This window comes from Aedes albopictus, chromosome 3 (assembly GCF_035046485.1).
Source record: "Aedes albopictus strain Foshan chromosome 3, AalbF5, whole genome shotgun sequence".
Classification (NCBI taxonomy): domain Eukaryota; kingdom Metazoa; phylum Arthropoda; class Insecta; order Diptera; family Culicidae; genus Aedes; species Aedes albopictus.
In genome coordinates, this window is record NC_085138.1 from 90,648,676 (window position 1) to 90,672,962 (window position 24,287).

The window sequence follows — 24,287 nt, forward strand, 5'->3', positions numbered from 1 at the left end:
ATATTTGAATAACATGCACCATTTTGGTATTTCGTGTTCCATGTGCGTGAACCATGGTGACTTCGGCACCACATTGAATTCCAAGCACCATTTTTGCAATTCGTGCACCTAGTCATACAAAATAGCCAGTACACTAACATCATACACCTTCTTCAAAGCGTCCACAAAATCATCTGGATACATATGCGAATCATGCACTGTCTTTTAATCAACTAGAAATCTAATGTTTCATACTGATCATACCATCATTAAATTTCATGCACCATCAAAGCTTTCCAAGCACCATTTCATCATTTATTATATCATCTAGGCATCTGATGCACCATTATGTTGTGGGCATCACATTAAATACATTTATTTTGTATTCTATGCACCATTTTTGCAATTCGTGCACCTAACCCTGCAACATATTGAGAATCTTTGAATAACGGTGACATCTAGCACCATGTGGCTTCTTCAAAGCATTCCATGCACCATTTTGGCATGCAATATAATATTAAGGCACCTTATGCACCATTATGATGGGGTTTACATTTGAATTTGATGCACCATTTTGGCATTTCGCATACGAAATAGCATTCCATGTACCTGGACCATGTTGATTTCCGTGCCACATTGAGATTCCTGCACCATTGCACGAATTGCAAGTGCACCTCAATATGAAACATGTTGAGTATAACAGAATCATGATGATACTAATGCACCATACTGACATCATGCAGCTTATTTGCATACCAGGCACCACCATGATGTTCACAGAATCATCTAGACAGCATCTCAGTTACCATCTTTGAATCAAATTAGACACAAATTTGCGAAATCATACACCGTCGTTATATTCTATGCACTACTAAAAATTTTCAAGCGTAATCGTGGCGTTCACTATATCATCTACACATCCATTGTACCATTTTTATTATATGAAGTTTCGTACATCAAAGTAGCGTTTCATGTACCATGTCAACTCGAATGCATCATACTGACATCATGCACCATCTTTAAATGCCATACACCATATCAGTATTCCATGCACCATCCCAATGATCTCAGTGTTATCTAGAATTCCTATACACCACGGTGACATCATGAACTTTTATTGCCGCACGCAATTTGATTTTTATGCAGTCACTGATGTTAACACCATCTCTAAATCTCATGCTTCATCTTAGCATTCCCTGAAGAATTTCCTCCCGAGCAGAGGAGAATATCAAATTAATAACTGCGAAATAACATAACCTGTTTTTATATCTTGTTTTGTTATTGTTAACTTATCAAAGCATTGCTTCTCCATAACATATTTTGTTGGACAATCTCATTCTGTTATGATCATAGTATTAGTATACGTTCATGAAATAATATCTGAATAATATATTTTGTTGGAAAACATGTTAAGTTATTATTTTATTATTATGATTGGTCAAATATTTGATCATCAATAGCACGACAATAACAAGCTTTGATATCAAAACTGCATCATTCGAGATTTACGTTGTTTTGCAGCATTTCGTGATGGAAAGCTTGCGCGTATTTACTCATCAGTTTCTCTGCCGTTTCCTGGCATTACATCCCAACTGCAAATGAGTCAAAATCTCAACTCAGTGTTTTATAATAATTTCGACAGTAACAGTAGCTAGAGAAAATAAAGTGCGCATTGATTGTTTGAGGGTTGAATCTCAGCTTCTTGGGTAGTGGTCGATCTCAATTTTTGTCTGGATATTTATAATAATTTAAATTTGATCCGTGACAAAATTATTCTGAGAAAAACTTTTTAAAATGTCGCAAAACGTTCATTTCCATAAAAATAGCAAAATTGCCATTTTCGTAGTGTGTTTCATTAGTATGATTAACTTTGCACAAGAACTTGGTCATCATTTTAGAGTTATACCAAAACTATTTTTTTTGATTTTTCTCGAAATGAAAATCTTACATGTAATAGTCTTATTTCTTAACACTTTAAATTTCAAGTTATTAAAAGAGTCCAGTTATATTTTAAAGTCAATATGTGCACTAGAAGCTGAGATTCAGGGATTCCAAACTTAAACATGTTGTATGAAATCGGTCAATGCGTATTTTTTTCTGTCCAGTACTGTATTACCTGTACATCATAACAAGTTTTGATTTTAGATTATTATTAATAACATTTCAAGTTCAAAATTTGTTATTAACACTTTCTCCAAATTCACTATTATTATGTTGTTATTAAAACCAACAAAATATGTTATTAAATTCGTCTGCCAGGATCATTTTTTTGTTATGGTATTTGTTATTTTGCCGCTTATGACACGCAAGTCTATAACATAATATGTTATGTTAATAACATAAAAATAACAGATTCCTTTATACAGTTATTTTGCCAGAATAACGCATTGTATTATGCTGTTGTTATTCCCTTCTGCTCGGGCTGGAGCAATCCGTAGAATTCCTAGAAGAATTCATGGAGGAATTTCTGAAGAAATATTCCGAGAAATTCCTGAACAAATTTCTGGAGGAATTGCTGGAAGGGTTCTTTGACAAATCCCTGGAGGAATTCCTGGAGTATACTTTGGAGGAATCCCTGAAGAACCGCTGGCGAAATTTCTGAATGAATCCCTGGCGGAATCCCTGGAAGAATTTCTGAAGGAATCTCTGGAGGCTTTCCTGAAGGAAGCTTTGGAAAAATGCCTGTAGGTTTCCGCGAAGAAATTCCTTAAGGAACTTTTTGAAGAATGCCTGAAGGAATTTCTGGATTGACGAATCTCTGCAAGAATTCCTGGAAAAATCTCTGGAGAAATTAATGGGGGAATCATGAGAAAAAATCTTGCAGGAATTCCGTGGTGGAATTTCTGGTAGAATTAATGGAGAAATGGTGGTATTTATAAAAAAATCCTTGGAAGAAGCTCTGAAAAATTTCTAGAGATATCCCTGATGTAATACCTGGAGGAATTCCTGAAGGAATCCGTGAAGGAATTACAGGATAAATCCCTGAAGGGAATTCCTGGATTGATTGCTGAAAAAAATCCTAAAGGAGTTTTTGAAAGAATTTTTGCATGAAATTCTGGAAGAATTACTTGAAGAATTCATTGACGAATCCTTGCAGGAATATCTGGAGGAATCTATGGAGGAATTCCTAGCGGAATCCCTGGGAGAATTTAAAGAGGAAACCCTGAAGAAATTTGTAGAGAAATTGAAAGAATCGTTAGATGAATTTCTGGAGGACTTCTTGGAGAAATTTCTGGAACTACCCGTGAAGGCAATCCAGAAGGAATTCCTGGAGGATTTTCAGGAGGAATTCTTGGAGGCATTCCCAAAGAAATCCTTGGTAATTCAGGAGAAAGCTTTGAAAAATTCATGGAGAAATCCATGCTGTAATCCTACGAGGAATTCCTGAAAAAATTCGTGAAGGCAATTCCAGAAATTTCAGAAAAAAATCCTTAAAGAATTGATACAGGAATTTCTGAAAAAATCCCTGGAAGAACGCTCTCCTTATAGACTCACCGTTTTGCAGCCCAGAATTAATCCCTGGAAAAATCTCTGGAGGATCCCCAGGAGAAATCCCTAGAAGAAACCCCTTTTGAATTTCCTAGAGGTTTTTCTAGAGAAATTTCTGTAAAAAATATGCAATAATTCCTGGAAGAACTTCTGGAGGAATTCCTGGAAGAATTCTTTGGGAAATTTCTGGGAGAATATTTGCGGCTTTCTAGAGGAACTATTGAAGCAACTCCTCGAGGAATTTCTGACATGATTTTTTAGGAATATCCGAAGAAACTCATGGATGAATCCCTGGATTTCCTACAGAAATTCTTGAAGAACTTCCTGGCGGAATCCATGGAGAAATTGAATTACTGCAGTTATCCCAGGAGCAATTTCTAAAGAAATGCCTGAAGAAATTCCAGAAAAAAAATCCTAGAGCAATCCATGGTGGATTTCCTGGAAGAGTTCCGGGAAAAAAAAATAGAGTTTCGAGGAGGAATTCCAAGAGGAATCCCTGCAGAAATTCATGGAGGAATTTCTGTAGAAATTCCTGTAGGCATTTCAGAAGGAATTTCTGAAGGAATTCCAGGAGAAAATTCCGAATGAATTCTTCAAGGTATTTTTGGAGAAACATTTTAGGCTTCCTGGAGGCTTCCATGTAGGTATTTCTGGAGGAATTCCTAGAAAAGTTCCATGAGAAGTTGATTGAGGATTATGTGGAGTATACCGAGGAGAAGTTCCTTGAGAAATCCATGGAGGAATTTTTGAAGGAATTCCAGAAAAAAACCAGAATAAATTCCTGTGGGAATCCATGGAGGTATCCCTAGCAGAATTCTTTTCTAGATGATTTTCTGGAGGAATTACTGGAGGTATTTATGGAGGAATTCCTGAAGGATTTTTTGGAGAAATTTATGGAGGAATTTCTGGAGGATTTTTTGAGGATTTTCTGAAGAAATTCATGGATGAATCCCTGAAAGAATTCCTGAAGAAATTCATTGAGAATTTCTTGGAGAAATCCATGGAGGAGTCCCTGGAGGAACTTCTCGAGGAATTCCAGATGGAATTCCTGGAAGAGTTCCGGGAGGAATTCCTTTAGAATTTTCAGGAGGAATCCGTGAAGCATTTCCTGGAGAATCCCTTGAGAAAATGTGGGAGAAAATCGGGCGTATCTCTGGAGGAATTCCTGGTGGTAATTCTCGAGAAACTACTGGAGGAATTCCTGTAGAAATTATTTGTGGAATTTCTGGAGAAATACTCATGGCTTCGAGGGGAAATTTCTGTAGGAATGTCTGAAGGAACTCCTCGAGGATTTCTGGAGGATTTTTTAAAGAAACTTCTGAGGAAATTCATTATTGAATATCTGGAGGACTTCCTGAACAAATTCCTGAAAAAAAAAAAATACTGGAGAAATTCGTTGAGGATCCCATGGAGGATACCCTGGAGGAATTCCTCGTAGAGTTCCTGGAGGAATTCTTCGAAGAGTTCAGGAAGACATTCCTTTAGGATTCCCTGGAATAATTCTGGCAGAAATTTCTAGAGGATTTTCTGGAGGAATCCCTGGAACAAATATTGGAGGAATTCTGGGACATTCCTTGAAGATTCTTTTTAGAAGTAATTTCAGGAGGAGTCCCTGGAGGAATTTTTGGAGTATTTACTGGATCAATTCCTGGAGAAATTATTTGAGAAATTTCTGAAGAAATATATGAGACTTCAAGGAAAAAATTCTGGAAAATGTTTAAAGGAATCCTAGATGAATTTCTGGAGAAATCCTGAGGAAGTTCTGGAGGATGACTTTTGGAATTTTCGGATCTTAGTCTAATAAATTGCGTTGATTACTCTTCTATCATCGCCAACGATTCGGTCCGGCTATTGGACCATCTTCAGGGCTCGACACAGATCCACAGGTCACACAAATTTTGCAAACGTTCAAACAGTCGGGTTGTATGGGGTCACGCCGTCTGGTACACTTTCGGGTCATTCGTTCCGGTTTGGTTTGGGAATTCCGTAGCTGGTGTACGGATACTACCTGCTATCAGCCGGTCGGTACAGTATATTTCCCCTACTATTAGAATGAGAGCCGAAAATTTCAAATGTGAACCATCATCTAGTCGAAACTTGTAATCCAACGTTCTAGAGGATTTTTTTTGAGGAATTTTTGAAGAATTTTATTATTAAATCCCTGGAGGAATTCTTGAAGAAATTTCTGGAGAAAAAACCTGGTGAAATTCCTGGAGGATAACGTGTAAAATAAATTCCCTTTAGGAATTTCTCGAGCAATTCCTGGAAGAGTTCCGGCAGATTTCCTTTTGGATTTTCTGGAGGAATCCATGAAGGAACTCTTGAAGGCATCTTGGAGGAATATCTGTCGGAACTCCTCGATGAATTTCTGAAGGAATATCGTAAGGAATTTTTTGAGGAATTTCTGAGGAAATTCATTCATGAATCCCTGGAGGATTCTCTGGAAAAATTTCAGGAAAAAATCATGAAGAAATTCCTTAGGGATTCCGTGGAGGATTCCCTGGACAAATAATTCACGGAATTTCTCGAGGAGTTCTTGGAAGAGTTTCGAAACACATTCCCGGGGGATTCTGGCAAAAATTCTAGAGGATTTTTTGGAAGAATCCCTGAAAGAGCTCCTGGAGGAATTTCTGGAGGAATTCCAGGAGATATTTCTGGAAGAATTTTTGAGGAATTTCAGGAAATTCATGGATGAATTCCTGAAAGAATTGCTGAAGAAATTCCTTGAGAATTTTCGGGAGAAATCCTTGGAAGAATTTCTCGAGGATATTTTGGAAGAGTTCCGTGAGAAATTCTTTTAGGATTTTTTGGTGGAATCCGGAAGACATTCTTAAAAGATTTTTCCCACAAGAAAAATCAGAAGAAATCTCTGGAGGAATTCTTGGAGGTATTATTTCATAATTCTCTGGAATATTAGGCTTCCTGGAGAAATTTTTGGGGAAATATATGTGGCTTCCTGGAGAAATTTCTGGAGGAATGTCTGAAGAAACTCCTCGAGGAATTTCTGAAGCAATTCCTCGCGGAAGTTGTGGAGGATTATTTGAAAAATTTCTGAAGGAATTCAATAATCAATCCTTGAGGAATTCCTGAAGAAATTCCTGGAAAAAATTCTGGAGAAACTCCTGGACGAATCCATGGAGAATACTCTGGAAAAATACCTCGCGAAATTCTTCGAGGAAATTTTGGAAGAGTTCCGGGAGACATTCCCGGGGAATTCTGGCAGAAACTCTAAAAGATTCTTTCTAGAAGCAATTTCAGGAGGAATCTCTGGTGAAAATATTGGAGTATTCACTCACGAAATTCCTGGAGGAATTATTTGAGAAATTTCTGGAGAAACATGTAAGGGTTCCTGGAGAAATTACTGGAGAAACGTCTGAAGGAACCTCTAGATGAAATTCTAAAAGAATTCCTGGAGGATTTTTTGAAGAATTTCTGAAAAAAATATTATTGAATCCCTGGAGGAATTCCTGAAAAAATTTCTGGAGAAAAAACCTGGGAAAATTCCTGGAGGATTACGTGTACTGTTCCCAGGAGGAATTTCTCGAGGAACTTCTGGAAGAGTTCCGGGAGAAATTCCTATAGTATTTTCGGGAGGAATTCCTGGAGGCATCTTGGAGGAATTTCTAGAGGAATGTCTGTAGGAACTCCTCGAGGAATTTCCAAAGGAATACCGAGAGGAATTTTTTGAGTAATTTCAGAGGAAATTCATTAATTAATCCCACGAGGATCCTCTGGAGAAATTTCTGGAAAAAAATCCTGGAGATATTCCTCAAGGAATCCGTAGGGGATTCCCTGGACAAATTATTCACGGAATTTATCAAATGCAATAGAAAAAATCAAGAAAGAAGAAAGTTGGAATTTCAATCTTGGATAATTAGTGCTACTAGAATTGGAGAAGACTCCATAGAATTCTAGATAGAAAATTTCGATCGGAATCCTTGTTGCAATCTACAGAGATTTCTCTAAGGATTCGTGCATGAATTTCTCCAGGAATTGCCCCAATAGCTCTTCCAGGAGTTTCTCCTGAAATTCCTCTAGGAGACATTACTCCAGTGATTTCTCCAGGAAGCCTCATATATTTTTTCCAGAAATTCCTTAAATGATTCCTCCAGGAATTTCACGAGTGAATACTCCAAGAATTTCTCCAGGGATTCCTTCTGAAATTTCTTCTAGAAAAAATCTTTTAGAATTTCTGTCAGAGTTCCGCGAAAGTATCTCCCGGAACTCTTCCAAAAATTCCTCGAGGAATTGTGCGAGGAATTTTTCCAGGGAATTCTCCACGGATTCGTCCAGGAGTTTCTCCAGAATTTTTCCAGACATTTCTTCAGGAATTCCTTCAAGAATTCATTAATGAATTTCTTCAGAAATTTCTTAAAAAAAACTCCAGAAATTCCGCTAGGAATTCCTTCAGAAATTCCCCGAGAAGTTTCTTCAGACATTCCCCCAGAAATTTCTTCAGGAAGCCTCATATATTTCTCAAGAAATTACTCCAGGAAGCCTCATATATTTCTCCAGAAATTTTTTAAAAAATATCTCCAAGAATTCCTCCAGAGTTTTCTCCTAAATTTTCTTGTGGGAAAAATCTTTAAAGAAAATCTTTTGCCTGCCAGAATTCTTCCAATATGTAGTTCCTCTAGTGATTACTCAAGCAATTGCTCCACGGATTCCACCAGCAAATCCTAAAGGAATTTGTCACGGAACTTTTCCAGGAATTCCTCAAGAATTCCTTCACCGATTCCTCCAGGAAATTCTCAAGGAATTTCTTCAGCAATTTTTTCAGGGATTCATCCATGAATTACTTGTGAAATTCCTCAAAAATTCTTCCAGAATTACCTCCCGGAATTCTTTCTTAAATTTCTCGAGGCAGAACTCCAGAAATTCCTCCAGAAAATCCTTCAGGAGTTCTTCCAGGGATTCTTGCAGAAAACCCTCTAGGAATTTCTGCCAGAATTCCCCGGGAATGTCTTTCGGAACTCTTCCGAGAATTTGACAAATTTCTGGAGAAATATGTGGGGCTTCCTGAAGAAATTTCTGGGGGGAATGTCTAAAAAAAACCTCGAGGAATTTCTGAAGCAATTCCTAGCGGAATTTCTGAAGAAATTTCTGGAAAAATTCTGGAGAAACTCCTGGACGAATCCGGGGAGAATTCCCTAGAAAAATTTCTCGCAGAATTCCTCGAGGAATTTTTGGAAGAGTTCCGGGAGACATTCTAGGGGAACTCTGACAGAAATTCTAAAAGATTTTTTCAAGAAGAAATTTCAGGAGGAATTTTTGGAGTATTCACTCGTGAAACTCCTGGAGGAATCATTTAAGGAATTTCTGGAAAAATATATGAGGCTTCCTGGAGAAATCACTGGAGGAATGTCTGAAGGAACTCCTAGAGGAATATCTAAAGGAATTCCTGGAAGAATTTCTGGAGGAATTTTTTGAAGAATTTTTGAAGAAATTACTGGAGAAATTCCTGGAGGAATGCCAGGAAGAGTTCTGGGAGAAGTTACATTATGGTTTTCTGGAGGAATCCGTGGAGGAATTCCTGGAAAAATCCCTGGAGGCATCTTGAAGGAATTTCTGTAGGAATGTCAGAAAAAACTCCTCGAGGAATTTCTGAAGGAATACCTGGAGGATGTTTTTGAAGAATTTCTGAAGAAATTCATTAATGGATCCGTGGAGGAATTCCTGAAGAAATTCCTGGAGGAATGTGTTGAGGATCCTGAATTTTTTCAAGGATTCCTGGAAGAGTTCCGGGAGAAATTCCTTTAGGATTTTGTGGAGGAATCCGTGGAGAATTTCTAGAGGAATACCTGGAGGAAATATTAAAGGAATTCTGGCAGACATTCCTAAAAGGTTTTCACTTGAAGAAATTTGAGCAGGAATCTATAGAGAAATTCGTGGAGTATTCACTGGAGGAATTCCTGGAGGAATTATTTGAGGAATATCTGAAGAAATATATGAGACTTCCTGAAGAAATTACTGGTGGAATGTCTGAAGGAACTCCTAAAAGAATTCCTGAAAGAATTCCTGAAGGGATTTCTGGAGGAATTTTTTGAGGAATTTCTGAACAAATTCATTAATGAGCCCCTGGAGGAATTCCTGAAAAAAAAACCTGGAAAATTTCCTGAGTAAATTCCTGGAGGAATTTCTGGCGGAAATCTTTGAGGAATTACTGCAAGAATTCCAGGAGACATTACTGGGAAATTCTGGCAGAGATTCTTAGTGGAATTTCTCGAGGAATTCCTTGAAGAGTTCCGTGAGTAATTTCTTTAAGATTTTTTGGAGGAATCCGTGAAGCAATCCCTAGAGGAATCCCTGGAGGAAATATTGGAGGAATTCTGGCATACATTCCTAAATAAAAATCCTGGAAAAATTTCAGGAGGAATCTCAGGAGAAATCCTTCGAGTGTTTACTGGATAAATTCCTGGAGGAATTATTTGAGGAATATCTGAAGAAATATATGAGGCTTCCCGGAGAAATTACTGGTGGAACTTCTGAAGAAATTCCTGGAAAAAATCGTGAAGAAACTCTTGGAGAAATCCGTGGAGGATACCCTGGAGGAATTCCAGGAATAGTTTCGGGAAAATTCCTTTTTGCTGGAGGAATTCCTGGAAGAAATCCCTGAAGGCATCTTGGAGGAATTTCTGGAGGAACTCGTGGAATCTCTGTAGATTGCAACAAGGATTCCGATCGAATTTTTCTATCTAGAGTTCTATGGAATCTTCTCCACTAATTGTCCAAGATTGAAATTCTTTCTTTCTCCTTTCTTTATTTTTTTCCATTGTATTTGATACGTTTACAAAATTTTATAATGATTTCATAATCAAATTTCGCATTGCCTTAAAATCATCACCATTCGAAGCTTTCTTCAGAATCCCAATTTGAAGTTCTTGGCGATGTTAGCACCACAGCATGTTGAAACCCCTTCTTGGGAATTCATATTGCGTGTAACACCATGATTCTATTTTGCACCATGATCATATATTGCACCATCATTGTAGTGCCCCCCCTAAGGAAGAACCCTGCGCACGCTAGTGTCCACATTCAAGATCGCCAATCTGGAGACGGCGGGTTCGGTTCCCTTTCCGGTCGGGAAAATTTTCTCGACTCCCTGGGCATAGTGTATCAAATATACAAATTCATATAATGGCAAGCAAAAGAAGCCCTTCAATTAATAACTGTGGAATTGCTCAAAGAACACTAAGTTGAAGCGAGGCAGGCCAAGTCCCAGTGAGGACGTAGAGCCATAAAGAAGAAGAAGAAGAAGAATTGGTAAACGGGGGTAAGGCTCTGAAATCATTAAATATGTTTTTTTTTCGAGATGTAGAAGATGCCCGGTCCAGAGTCTAAAAATAACCACCAGAATATCCAAGATGGCGAACGTAAATTCAAAATGGCTGCTAAAAATTCAAGAAAGCGGCTTTTTCTTAAGGTTTTAAGGCCCAAATATCAAAATCCAGATAAACGATATGATTTTTGATGCCTTGAAATGGATTCTTTTTTTTTTCTCTCCCTTATTGGCACAGACCTACTGGTCCATATCGAAATGGATTCTTGTTAAACGTATGAAAGTGCGATATTCATCAACATGTTACTTGAGTTTTGTTGAAATGGGGTTTCGAAGGCACGAGAGAGGCGCCATTACCGCTAGGTGGATTAATTAGGGCTTTTTTCTAAATTAGCTATCATTTTAATCGAACATTTACACAGTCTTGAACTCAGCAGCTAAGGGGCTGTTCATAAACCACGTAGACCAAATTTTGGCCATCTGAGACCCCCCCTCCCCCTCGTAGACTTTTGTCCATACACAAATTTTGAAATTTGTATGAAGCGTAGACTTTGGCCAGATCCCCCAAAAAGTCTACGTGGTTTATGAACGGCCCCTAAACTCATACAACTTTTCAATATTCCAACAAACGTTTTCAATCATTTTAGTTATCTAGAGAGGAAGGACCCCGGAATAACTTCTATCGCTTGTCATCGCTGACAAGCATGGATGACAAACACGATAGAAGTTCCAAAGGTTTCCCATCAGATGCATATACCGTCAATTAATTGGCGTACCCATAAATTTGTCCATGTCGAATTGGATATGAATTTTAATAACGAACGATGATGACGGGCGAATGCTTGAATGCTGAGTCACAGTTTCCTTTCTTGCTTCGGAAGCGCATCTTTGGCAACACACACTCAACGCATCAATGGAGCTGGAGCTGGAGGTCAAGATTTATCACCAACTACCAGTTGAAGGTTTGATTTATGGCGGCCCCGGTGACGTTGAAAGATGATCATCGCAGAGGCGTGAACCATCGGCAGTAGGAAGTGTACTTCCGGCTCGGTGGGGGTCATCAGTGCTTTATCTTTTTTTCTGTATCTAGTCAGTGGTATGGTATCACGCCACCTAACATAGGGTGACTTTGGTATTATCGGCAGGTTTTTTCTTTTCGTCATGAGGGGTTTTTGGTGGCCACATTTTCTGAAACCTGGTTGTATATTTCAGCTTGGTTGGGAAGTATTTGAGGCCAACTTTGAGTTCAACAGGTTTTAAGCAAACCCTCCATGACGAAGAGAACAAAACAGTCGAGAATACTGAGAAAACTGCCTTTTCTTGATTTAGCTATAAAAAGTTACTGTCAATTGCGAAATATCTAAATGTCGCTATCTACTTACAAATTTGACTGAAAACTATCAAAAAACAAATTTGGTAGTGTGAATCCGGACCGCAATCCACTACTTTTGCGTACAATTTTCAAAATGACAGATCTGCCCTTACATTTGCTTTTTGTTAACAATCATGTTTCTGTCTCTGTATGGCCAATCAACACCCTTGACAGATAACTTGAAGATTGTTTTATCTGATCCTCAGGAGGTTCGGAGGGACTCGGGAGTGCTTCAGGGAGTCTCTGAGTGTACCAGGGTTCCAGGATGTCCCAGGAAATTTCAGGAGATTGCAGGTAGTCTCAGGGTCTTTCCAAGGAATCCCAGGAGTAGTTTAGGGAGTCTCATGGGGTTTCAGGGGCTCCTTGGGACATTCCAAGGGAGTTCCAGGGAGTCCCAGGATATGGGGGGGGGGGGGGGTGTTTCCGGAAGCTTCAGGGGATCTCAAGGGGTCCCAGAGGCGTTACAAGGGGGAGGAGGTTGGTACCAGGATGTCGCAATGGGCTTCAGGGGCGCTTCAGGAAGTCTAAAAGGCATTTCAGGGAGTTCCAGGGACATTCATGGGGGTACATGTACTGCCGTGAATCGTAAGTCAGTCTCATCTGCATTTTGGGAAAGTTTAAGTTGAAGGCAGTTTCCGATCTTTCTTCGGATGAGCTTTCAGCTGCGTGAATAAAAATTTATAGTTTGTTCATGTTCATGTTCATGTTTGAAAATGGAAAAACAACACCAAGTCAGATTGTCCCATAATGAAAAGTATTCGAAAGTCAGTCCCATTACGAACTTGTGTACCCTGCAGTACAAAACCGAACACTTATTTAGGGTGTTTTATATTTTTCGCAGTTTCATTTCAACGTTTGAAACAATTCGTGAAAGTTTCATGATAATCGCAGAAGTGTTCAATTCAGGGCGATTTTTCGAAATTTCATATAGAAATCAAATTTAAAAATTTTGAAGTCCAGTTTCTCAATAACTACTTTTTACAGATGGGACTGACTGGCGATTTACGGCAGTGAAGGTCTTAAGAGGTGCGAGAAGGTCGTAGGGTGGTTAAAGGAATCTCAGGGTGTTTAAAGGGTCTCTGACTGTGATTCCCGGCATGCACAGTGCGGTACAAAAAAATGACTTATTACTAGGCAAAATTGGCTAGACAAGATGTCATTTTTTTCCATTTTTTCTTACCTTATCATTTATTTGAGGCTCATGCGTCAACAGGCATAACGGAGCCGAATTCAGTTGTATTTTTTTTACAGTAATATGTTTTTGACTCATAAACTATCTTAGTTTTGGGGAACCGTAAAACTCGCGGTTTGATCGAGGTTAGGGGTAACAATAATATTTGAGGAAAGGATAGGGTGATGAGGGCTTTTCGTTGACACATGGCAGCCTGATGTGGCTTATTGCTGCTGGTCAAACGTAGAGTGGACAAACAACCTGTAACGATAACATACGATTTTCGAAGGAACACGAGGTGGACAAGCGGAACAAGAAGACTGGGTATCAATCAAAGGCACGAGGTGGATATGTGGAAAAACAAGACGGGATATCAAACGAAGACTTCGGCTTGTTTTAAGAAGTCGTACACAAGCTTCATGTACACATGATCAAGTTTGTCCAATACATCTCTAATGTCTTCCTTTTCTGGATTCCCTCAGACCCTGAGGGACAAAATTTTATCTTTATACAGCATTCCATTCTCCAGATATATGTTTGGGACCACTCATAATCCGACTCTATAATCGAGTCCAACCTGTATAACCTACAGCTCACACTAGAATCGTATTTAGTGCTGCAAACCGAAAATTTACTTCATTGTTTGGCGAACATGTGGACCTGATAACCTACCAGAAACAGATATTTGACTGTTCGCTCATTGATAGTGACAGGTGTCAATAGCACAGACGCGATGCTTCAACTGTGGAAAGCGACACTTCTGAATCGGTTGATGGCAAGGTTTCTAGCTGTCAATCTTCTGCGTTGCCACAACCGATGGTTTTTGACGAGCCAAACAGCTATACAGAAGGGAAACCGTAAATTCTTAAAACGCTCATTAAACTTCCCTGAAACCCTCCAAAACGTTACCATTTGCAACCCCCTGAAAACCCTTGGAAATCCCCACGTAACCTTCAGGAAACGATTCAAATGCTTTTAAAACCCCTTGAAAAGCCATTGAAATCTCTGAAACTTTCCAGAACCCCCTTAAAATCTGGAACATCATTAAATCCCTTTTAACCTTCCGTAACTCGCGCGGTTGGCCACCATCCTCAGCACCACGCTAATGCTGAACACAAAAAGCGAGATTTTTTCAACGTGTTGTACAAAATACAACAGCGCGATCGCTCGAGGGTTAAAACGCTCATTAAAATTCCTGCAACACACATGGAAACCTTCTGAAACTCACTTGTGACCCTTAAAAAGATTCTTAAACTCCGGAATCCCACCTAAAAACCCATAAACTGCTTGAAACGCCCTGAAAACTTGACCCCTCCCCCTCCCTAAGCTATTAGCGACGTTCAAGAAGCATTCCGGAGGACTCCAGGGGATCTCATTTTGAGTTTTAGGCCTCAGGGTCGTTTCAGGGATCCCTAGGGAATCTCAGCGGGTATGCGGGAGGTCCCAGGGGGTCTTAGGGGTTCATCAGGTGATCTCAGGGGTGGTACCAGGAGATCTCAGTTAGCCACAGGGCAGCTCCAGGGGTCTAACAGGTGTTTTTGGCTCCCCGGGAGTTTTCAAGGGTGCTCCAGGGATTTTCAGGGGCGTCTCATTGGGTTCTAGATGCGCTTCGGGGGTATTTCAGGGAGGTTTCAGGTACAACTGTGGAGTACCACTGAAATGTCCTTTAAACCTCTTGAAAAGACTTTGGAAGGACTCAAACATAACCAGGGCTATGAAGCATCGCCGTACAAGTCACAAAAAAGCTGATAGAAACCAAGCTTGGCAGGGTGATAGCCTCTGAGCATTCTGATTCATTCTCTCTACGCACTAACACTAGAGAAGATAGAATCCCATTTACGTGACCCGGTCACCCTCGTTTTGTGACAATCATATTAGCTGAATAGCTTGAATGTGAGCGTCATGACACTCTCCTTTTCTTTTTGCTGTAGTGAGATTTGTATAGCTCCGTTAGAACGCACACATTGAGCACACTACGCAGTTCGCTCTGTCTACGGTACACGCTCTCACTTCGGTCGTAAAGGTGCTCGTACACTCTTTACCCACACTCAGGCAAATAAACCTAAGATAATCATAAGGTCTAACTTATGAAATGGCCTTTAAACAATTCATAACGGCTAGAACGATTTTCATAAGGTCGGTCTATGACGCAGAATTTACTCACAGTTTGGCTTTTATACACATTTAGCAACACAATATTCTCAAGCGTCGATAGCCGCGTGGGTTGGGCACGAGCTCAGTGATCTCGACGCTCATGGATCGATTCCAGTCTGCATCATTTTGTGATTTTTCTGCTCTTTTCATAAGTTTATCTTATGTAATTTAAGCATGTTCAATTTTCATGAGGTATTCTTATGGCATCCATACTTTACAGTTATGGCTAAATTTCATAAGGTATTTCGATGAATTTCGGTAGTTTACTTCGCTGAGTGCAGACGCCAAATTAATGTTTGGCCACTTTTGACAGATAAATTTTGGCAAGTTGTTTGACTCTGTTTGTCCCTTTCGTTTTTCAGTGACAAATATTTGTGTATGCCCGATACACCTCGGTCAAAATTTTACTATCAAAAGTGGTCAAATATTTGGCATTGGTCAAAGAGTGACATACTAGCTTAATGCATCGTTGCTCAGAGCGACTGATTCTATCGGAACCCGCCTGAAACACACTCAGACTCAGCAACTGCCATCGCTGCAAAGATGCGAAGGATGGAATCCACAACTTGCTTGTCATTGCAGACGTGACATGCTAGTTGGTTCGTATCATCTTGGGAAGGGTGATTCCAAAAGGCGGTTCTAGTGAATGTCTCGTGATGGTCGCGATTATTCGCAGGATTTAACCTAACTCCCTTCCTTTACACGAGGCTCCCTGAATTCCTCTCTGAAGCACACCTTCAATTCCTGGAAACCATCTTAAGTTCTTTCAAATCCTCCGGGAGTCCCCTCAAAACACTCCTGAAACCCCCTGGAACCTTTTCGTTTTAGGGTCCCTTGAAACCCCAGGAAACCCCCTTGGCTGAAATGACTCTCAGTAGATAAACCTTTTCTGTAGAATTAAGTTCGTTTATCTGAAGTGCAGACTTAATTTATGTACAAAACTCTCTCTTTTTATGCACTGGTTTAATTTATGCCCATTTTTCTTTCATGTTTTCCCAGTCCTTGGAAAAAAGATTCCAGTGTATTTGTATACAGTGTCAGTGTGGTTGGTCTGTGTCATGTTTACATTGGTTCTGTTTTGGTTATTTATTTCCGTTATTTTTGGGTTTGTTATAGAATAGAATAGGCCACTGCACTGTTTTGATTTTGTATGGGATTTTGACGTTTTTTGGCCTTTTTGTTTACAAAATTCCTTTAAGAGTGAAAGAGAAGGAGAGAATTTCATGCAGTGCCCTATAGACCAGAGCACAAAAAAAGAAAAAGCTGCGCACGCTGGAGGACCAGAGTAGACTAGATTCAGATTGTCAGTGCGTTTGTTTACCGCGTGTTGTGACATCTTTCCAAGATGGTAAGATTTGATGATTTTAGTATCCTATCCAATATCTTCCGCTAGCACCCGAACGACTTTTCCGAGGTGAACCAGCTTAAGGCTGAACGTAGCTGGCTATCACCCCAGAAGCTGGACGAGTAGATAAGTGAGATCAAAAAGAGCGATAATCTCAGATTCAGATCTCAGTGAAAGTCTGTCCACCGAGAGATGAGTATGGTAGCGCGGTCTAGGCACTGCTCCTAGACATCAAAAGAATGGGTGATTCGACGAGGAGTGCCAGGAGGTAACAGACAAGAAGAATGTTGCCAGAAACCGGATGCGGGTGTCGGGGACCCGGCAGAGCAGCGAGTGATATAGGGAATAAGTAGTGATAGGCAATACGAATAAGTAGCCGAAAAACGAATCCGCCGCAAGAAAAAATCAGGAGGAGGAGGAGGAGGAGGCTTACGACCAAGTATATGATGTCAAAGTGGGTCCTACCGTGGTAGTGGTGTTGAGTGGAGAAAAGTTTAGTATTGTGGACGAATTTGCTTATCTCGACACTTTAATGACGATATTGATTTTATCTGCGAGGTGAGAAGATAAATTGCGGCAGCGAAATCAGCTGAACGAAGACAATACTCGCGTTGTACGAGACTCTGATTCTTTTGGTCACTCTACACGGCCATGAATCGGGGACGTTGAGAGAAGTTTACCGGAGATCCTGGGTGCTGCTGACATCAAGAGGCGTCGCATGCACTACAAATTGTTCCAGATCAATATAGTATAGTGAATAAAACACGGCAGGGTGTGGTGGGCTGGGCACGTAGCTCGTATGCCGCAGAAACGACAAGCTAAAACCATATTCAGCAGAGTGTCAGGAAGGCCATCGACTTCGTGGAAGGCCGCAGATACTTCGGATTTTTGCAATTGAGAAGAACCTAAGGACTCTAAATTTGTGGGCTTCGTAACTGTGCGGTTAGCGGTGTTTTGTAAGACACGGAGTGTGGGTTCGATGCCTGCTCCAGTCGGTGAAAACTTTTCGTCAAACGAATAATTCATCATTGAACCTCTGTGTCGTAAAATGTAGCCCGTTGTCTAGTGTAAGTTATGTTCAGTCTGAACATCATATGGCTGAAAACGGTGTGTAGTATCTTTTTTAAACGTCGATGGGATTGGCCCAGGACCGAGACCTGTGGAGGCGATTGCTTCATTCGGCGTAGACTCATAACTACGAGTTGTGGTCCATGAATCTTTCTAGTTTCCACTCCCTCTATTTAAATGGTGATTTGAGAAAAAAAATATCACCAAAACAGCCCAGACTCACGCATGGCGCTCAATTGACTTAAGGACTTTGAGATTAAGGGCCGATTTCTTCACCTCGGCTTAACTCGTAAGCCAGGCTTACCCATATAGTTAAACCTGGCTTAACGCCTAAGCCAGGGTGAAGAAATCGGCCCTAAGAGACATAAAGTAATAAAAAATTAACTCCCTCCAACTTGATTACTTTAAACTTGGGAAACCTTTTCCACCTTTAGCTTAAAGTACCCATCTTCATTAAATAATGATTTAACCTCGCCCATTTCCATCTGACAGTTTTAGATGCAATCATACCTCTCACTCCGTTCCTCCCCCATCCCGCTGACTGCTACTGGAGCTGGTACGTATGTACTTCAGGGCTAACAGATTATGGGCTCCACCTCGTAGAACCGGGAGGAACTTTTATGGCGCCTGTTTTACGTTTGCTTTTCAGCCATCCAACCAGCCAGCCCACAGTAGTATAACTGTTAGTTCAGCACCAGTCAGTCAGTGAGGAGATGGAGCCACCCAGAGGATAAACCTGTCGAGGGAGTCCTCAACCGAGACAGCATTATCCATTTTGCAGTGGCAGGCTCTAAATCCCACACGACGACTACTACCAGTTACCACACCACCTATGTAGTTGCAGAGGTACCTCTACATTGTGTGTCTTTCCGTGTCTAGTGTTGCTTCCGTGGCATATTTCACCGTTTTCTTGCTATGATGATGGCCGCAGCCATCATCAGAGGATGGGCAATGAAGAATTTACTTTTTACGATCACTTCATGACTTCGCCTCGTCACAGGAGCCAGTACCTACAGACAGGAACAGCTACTGGACAGGATCCTTCAGCAATGTGGGAACGGAAGTTTTCTCTTTATGACCATTTAGATCGGGACAGTTTCTCAGCAGGAATGCTTCAATTTAAAGATAACATTACACAGGGAGTTATAAAAATGAGCTTGTTCGTGAATTTCGACTGGAATTTGATTTATGTTTTCGAACTGGCTTTCTCAGTCTAGGGAAATTCAAAACGACTGGTTTTGTATTGCCCGACGTTTCGGCCTTGTGTATTTGGCCTTTTTCAAGGGTAAACTAAAATAGAATGCATAATTTGGTATTATAACATAGAACGGAAAACATAACATAAAACCATAAAACTACACCTACACTGTCTGTCGTTCTTCGTTACATTTAGTAATGCCGAGAGTATCATTGCGTGCTTCTTGTATGCCTAGGTTTTCTAAAATAACACTTATTAGGGACATTTATCATTTTATCACATTTAAAGACTTACGAAATAGTTATTTAATTTTTGGTTTTGGGACACTGTACTGGACACACCTATTATCAACGACCTGGACTGTGCTATTACAATATGACTTTCAACGGTTGGTTCAAAGATGGCGGGTGAAACAAGGTAGAGCTTTCGTGTAGTTGGATAAAGTTTATCCGTAGAACTTGATCTAACATTAATTGTGTGTGCTGTGTGTGCTATTGCTAGGTTGCTCTCTGCGAGAGTTGGCTTTTTTGATTGTATGCAATATGCCAGCGTAGGCTGTATTGAGGCCATCTACGTCAGTGCGGAAATTTATGGTATTAGATGTGTTCTGTATATGGCACATTTCTAATATTGGTAGGGCGGTTGATCGGAAAGTGCGATCTACTATTTTTGTGCCGTCGAGATTGAAGGTGTGGTTGTGTTCGATCATGTGTTGTGTGAGAGCTGTTTTTGCATGAGTTATGTCTGTTGGTGTGTTAACAATCTTGTTTACATCTGATTTGTGTCCGCTCATTCGCTTTTTGAGTTGGTTGCTAGTCATTCCGATATAGACTCCTTCGCAGTTATTGCATGGAGTACTGTAGACAACGTTATGTTGATCATTTGGGGGGACTGGTTCCATCCAACAGCCATGAAAATGAACGTAGCGATGAACTTTATGAAACGCGTATTGCAGCTCTCCACGGATGGCCAAATCGAACAACAGAAGAATCAGATTTTCCAAAATCTGAGGAGAAACGATTATCCCTCCTCGCTCATAAACAGGATGATGAACCGCATTACCAACAACAATGCGCCTCCACCACCCACTTGCCAAAGACCACCTCCACCACCACCGCATCGCTCTCCATCACCGCCATCCCCAGAACCACCACCTCCTGCGCTGCCACAAATCACCCCAACGTCAACACTGCTGCTGCCATCTCCGCCACCTCCACCACCACTACAGACACCGCTACCGAATCCATCGCCACCGAATGCTGCAAATCCACCAACAGAACAACAACAAATTAACAGCACGCAACGAGATCATCATCACCAAGTCACAGAAGTCCTCTATCGATCGATGCCAAACATTCCAACACTGACCCGTACCATCTCCATCATCCTGAAAAAAGATTATGATCAGGTAAAAATAGCCACCAGAAACATCAAAACAACAAAATCCCTGCTAAAAACAATCAAAGACCCAGTCCCCCCAAATGATCAACATAACGTTGTCTACAGTACTCCATGCAATAACTGCGAAGGAGTCTATATCGGAATGACTAGCAACCAACTCAAAAAGCGAATGAGCGGACACAAATCAGATGTAAACAAGATTGTTAACACACCAACAGACATAACTCATGCAAAAACAGCTCTCACACAACACATGATCGAACACAACCACACCTTCAATCTCGACGGCACAAAAATAGTAGATCGCACTTTCCGATCAACCGCCCTACCAATATTAGAAATGTGCCATATACAGAACACATCTAATACCATAAATTTCCGCACTGACGTAGATGGCCTCAATACAGCCTACGCTGGCATATTGCATACAATCAAAAAAGCCAACTCTCGCAGAGAGCAACCTAGCAATAGCACACACAGCACACACAATTAATGTTAGATCAAGTTCTACGGATAAACTTTATCCAACTACACGAAAGCTCTACCTTGTTTCACCCGCCATCTTTGAACCAACCGTTGAAAGTCATATTGTAATAGCACAGTCCAGGTCGTTGATAATAGGTGTGTCCAGTACAGTGTCCCAAAACCAAAAATTAAATAACTATTTCGTAAGTCTTTAAATGTGATAAAATGATAAATGTCCCTAATAAGTGTTATTTTAGAAAACCTAGGCATACAAGAAGCACGCAATGATACTCTCGGCATTACTAAATGTAACGAAGAACGACAGACAGTGTAGGTGTAGTTTTATGGTTTTATGTTATGTTTTCCGTTCTATGTTATAATACCAAATTATGCATTCTATTTTAGTTTACCCTTGAAAAAGGCCAAATACACAAGGCCGAAACGTCGGGCAATACAAAACCAGTCGTTTTGAATTTCCCTAGACTGAGAAAGCCAGTTCGAAAACATAAAAATGAGCTTGCGTCCAGAAAAGTACTGGAATGCTTCCATTTTTTTCTGGAAATTTCTCCAAATTATTCCGGAATGTTTCTAGAATTGTTATGGAAAGGTTTCAGAATTGTTGTGTAATGCATGCAGAATATGGAACGTTTCCAGAATCATTCTAAAATGCTTCCATAATTATTCTGGAATATTTTCAGAATTAATCTGGAATGCTTCCGAAACATTCTGGAATGTTTCCAGAATCATTCTGAAATATCTGCCCAAGGCACAATCGTAAACAAGCAATACCAGAAATTTGACTGGAATGTTTTCAGAATCATTCTGGAATGTTACAAGAACCATTTCGGAGTACTTAAAAAAATCTAAAATGTTTCAAGAATCATTCTGGAATATTTCTAATATCATTCTGTAATAACTTCAGAATCATTCTTGAATGTTTCTTGAGTCATTCTGGAATTCTTCCAGAATTGTTATGGAGTAATTTCAAAATTATTCAGGAATATTTTCTGAATCATTCTTGGATATTTCCATAATCATTCTTTAATGTTTCCAGATTCATTCTGGAATATCTGCCAAAGTCACAATCGTAAAGAAATCATACCAGATGTTTATTGGAATGTTTGCAGAATTGTTGTGGAATGGTTCCAGAATCGTTCTGGATTCTTGAATGTCTCCGGAATCATTCTGGACTGTTCCCAGAGTTATTCTGGAATGTTTCCAGAAGTATTCTGGAATATTCCCAGAATCATTCTGGAGTATTTCCAGAATCATTATGGAATATTTGCTAAATCATTCTAAAAAGTTTCCAGAATTATTCTGGAGTATTCGAAAAAAAAACCTGAAATGTTTCAAGACTCATACTGGACTATTTCTAGAATCATTCTGAAATATTTCCAGAATCATTCTTCAATATTACCAAAATCATTTTTGAGTATTTAAAAAAATCAAAAATGTTTCAATAATCATTCTGGAATCTTTCTCATATTATTCTGAAATATTTCAGAACCATTCTTGAATTTTCAACGAATCATTCTGGAATGCTTGCAGAATAATTAGTATTTTCAAAATCATTCTGAAATATTTTCAGAATCATTCTTGAATATTTCCAGAATCATTCTGTAATGTTGCGAGAATCGTTCTGGAATGTTTCTAGAATCATTCTTTATTGTTTACAGATTCTTTCTGGAATATATGCCGAAGTCACAATCGTAAAGAAATTAAACCAGTTTTTTTTGAATGTTTGCAGAATTTATGTGGTATGGTTCAAGAATCGTTCTGGATTCTGGAATGTTTCCAGTATCATTCTGGATTGTTCCCAGAGTTATTCTGGAATGTTTCAAGAAGTGTTCTGGAATATTTCCAGAATTGTACTGAATTTTTTTTGAGAATCATTATGGAATATTTACTAAATCATTCTTGAATATTTCTAGAATAATTCTGCATTGTTCCCAGAGTTATTCTGAAATGTTTCCAAAAGTGTTTTGGAATATTTCCAGAATCTTTCTGAAGTACTTCCAGAATCATTATGGAATATTATCTAAATCATTCTGGAATGTTTTCAGAATAATTCTAAAATATTAAAAAAAATCTGAAATGTTTCCAGACTCATTCTGGACTATTTTTACTAAATTTTTTAGAATCATTTTAAATGTTATCAGAATAATTTTGGAGTATTAAAAAAACTAAAATGTTTCAAGAATCATTCTGGAATATTTCTCATATCATTCTGGAATATTTTCAGAATCATTCTTTAATGTTTCCATATTCGTTCTGGAATATCTGCCGAAGCCACAATCATAAAGAATTAATACAAGATTTTTTTTTTGAGTGTTTTCAATATTGTTGTGGAACGGTTCCAGAATCGTTCTGGATTCTTGAATGTTACCAGAATCATTCTGGATTGTTCTCAGAGTTATTCTGGAATGTGTTCAGAAGTATTCTGGAATATTTTTAGAATCTTACTGGAATATTTGCTAAATCATTCTAAAATGTTTCCAGAACAATTCTGGAGTATTCGAAAAAGAAAAAAAACTGAAATATTTCAAGACTCATCCTGGACTATTTCTAAAATCATTCGAGAATATTTTCAGATTCATTCTTAAATATTTCCAGAATCACTATCTAATGTTTCGAGAATCATTCTGGAATGTTTGCAGAATCATTCTTTAATGTTTCCAGATCCATTCTGGAGTATCTGCTGAAGTCACAATCATAAAGAAATTATTGCAGATTTTTTTGGAATGTTTGCAGAATTGTTTTGGAATAGTTCCAGAATCGTTCTGGATTCTTGAATGTTTCCGGAAGAATTCTGGAATATTTTCCAGAATCATTCTGGAGTATTTCCAGAATAATTAAGGAATATTTGCTTAATCATTATGGAATGTTTCCAGAATGATTCTGGAGTATTAAAAAAAATCTGAAATGTTTCAAGGCTCATTCTGGACTATTTCTAGAATTATTCTGGAATATTTTCAGAATCATTCTTGAATGTTACCAGAACCATTTTGGAGTATTTAAAAAAAAACTAAAATGTTTCAAGAATCATTCTGGAATATTTCTCATATTATTCTGGAATATTTTCAGAATCATTCTCGATTGTTTTACGAATTATTCTGGAATGCTTTCAGAATAATTATTGAGCATTTTCAAAATCATTCTGAAATATTTTCAGAATAATTCTTGAACATTCCAGTATCATTCTGTATTGTTTCGAGAATTTCCAGAAATCATTCTTTAGTGTTTCCAGATTCATTTTTGAATATCTGCCGAAGTTACAATCATAAAGATATAATACCAGATTTTTTTGAATGCTTTCAGAATTGTTGTAGAATGTTTCCAGAAATATTCTGGATTATTTCCAGAATC

At 39.1% G+C, this 24,287-nt stretch overlaps 2 protein-coding genes and 1 long non-coding RNA gene across 3 annotated transcripts in view; 2 read left to right on the top strand and 1 right to left on the bottom strand.

Moving 5' to 3' along the window:
- The window catches only part of LOC109423702 (pseudouridine-5'-phosphate glycosidase), a 520,698-nt gene that overhangs the window by 283,098 nt on the left and 213,313 nt on the right, over window positions 1–24,287 (top strand). The gene's annotated exons all lie outside the window — the stretch shown is intronic.
- LOC134284061 (uncharacterized) lies at window positions 19,018–19,936 on the bottom strand. Its single transcript, XR_009995603.1, has 3 exons — window positions 19,350–19,936; window positions 19,223–19,295; window positions 19,018–19,147 (listed from the first exon to the last, which is right to left on the bottom strand). It is a non-coding gene; the product is annotated as an uncharacterized LOC134284061 (long non-coding RNA).
- LOC115268367 (swi5-dependent recombination DNA repair protein 1 homolog) lies at window positions 19,972–21,428 on the top strand. Its single transcript, XM_029876397.2, has 3 exons — window positions 19,972–21,124; window positions 21,179–21,251; window positions 21,327–21,428. The coding sequence occupies exon 1, from the start codon at window positions 19,972–19,974 to the stop codon at window positions 20,947–20,949; it is 978 nt and encodes a 325-aa protein (XP_029732257.2). The 3' UTR covers window positions 20,950–21,124; window positions 21,179–21,251; window positions 21,327–21,428.

Bases quoted from the DNA above. Each gene is read 5' to 3' on its own strand.
- LOC115268367 (XM_029876397.2), top strand. From the start codon at position 19,972: ATGAACGTAGCGATGAACTTTATGAAACGCGTATTGCAGCTCTCCACG.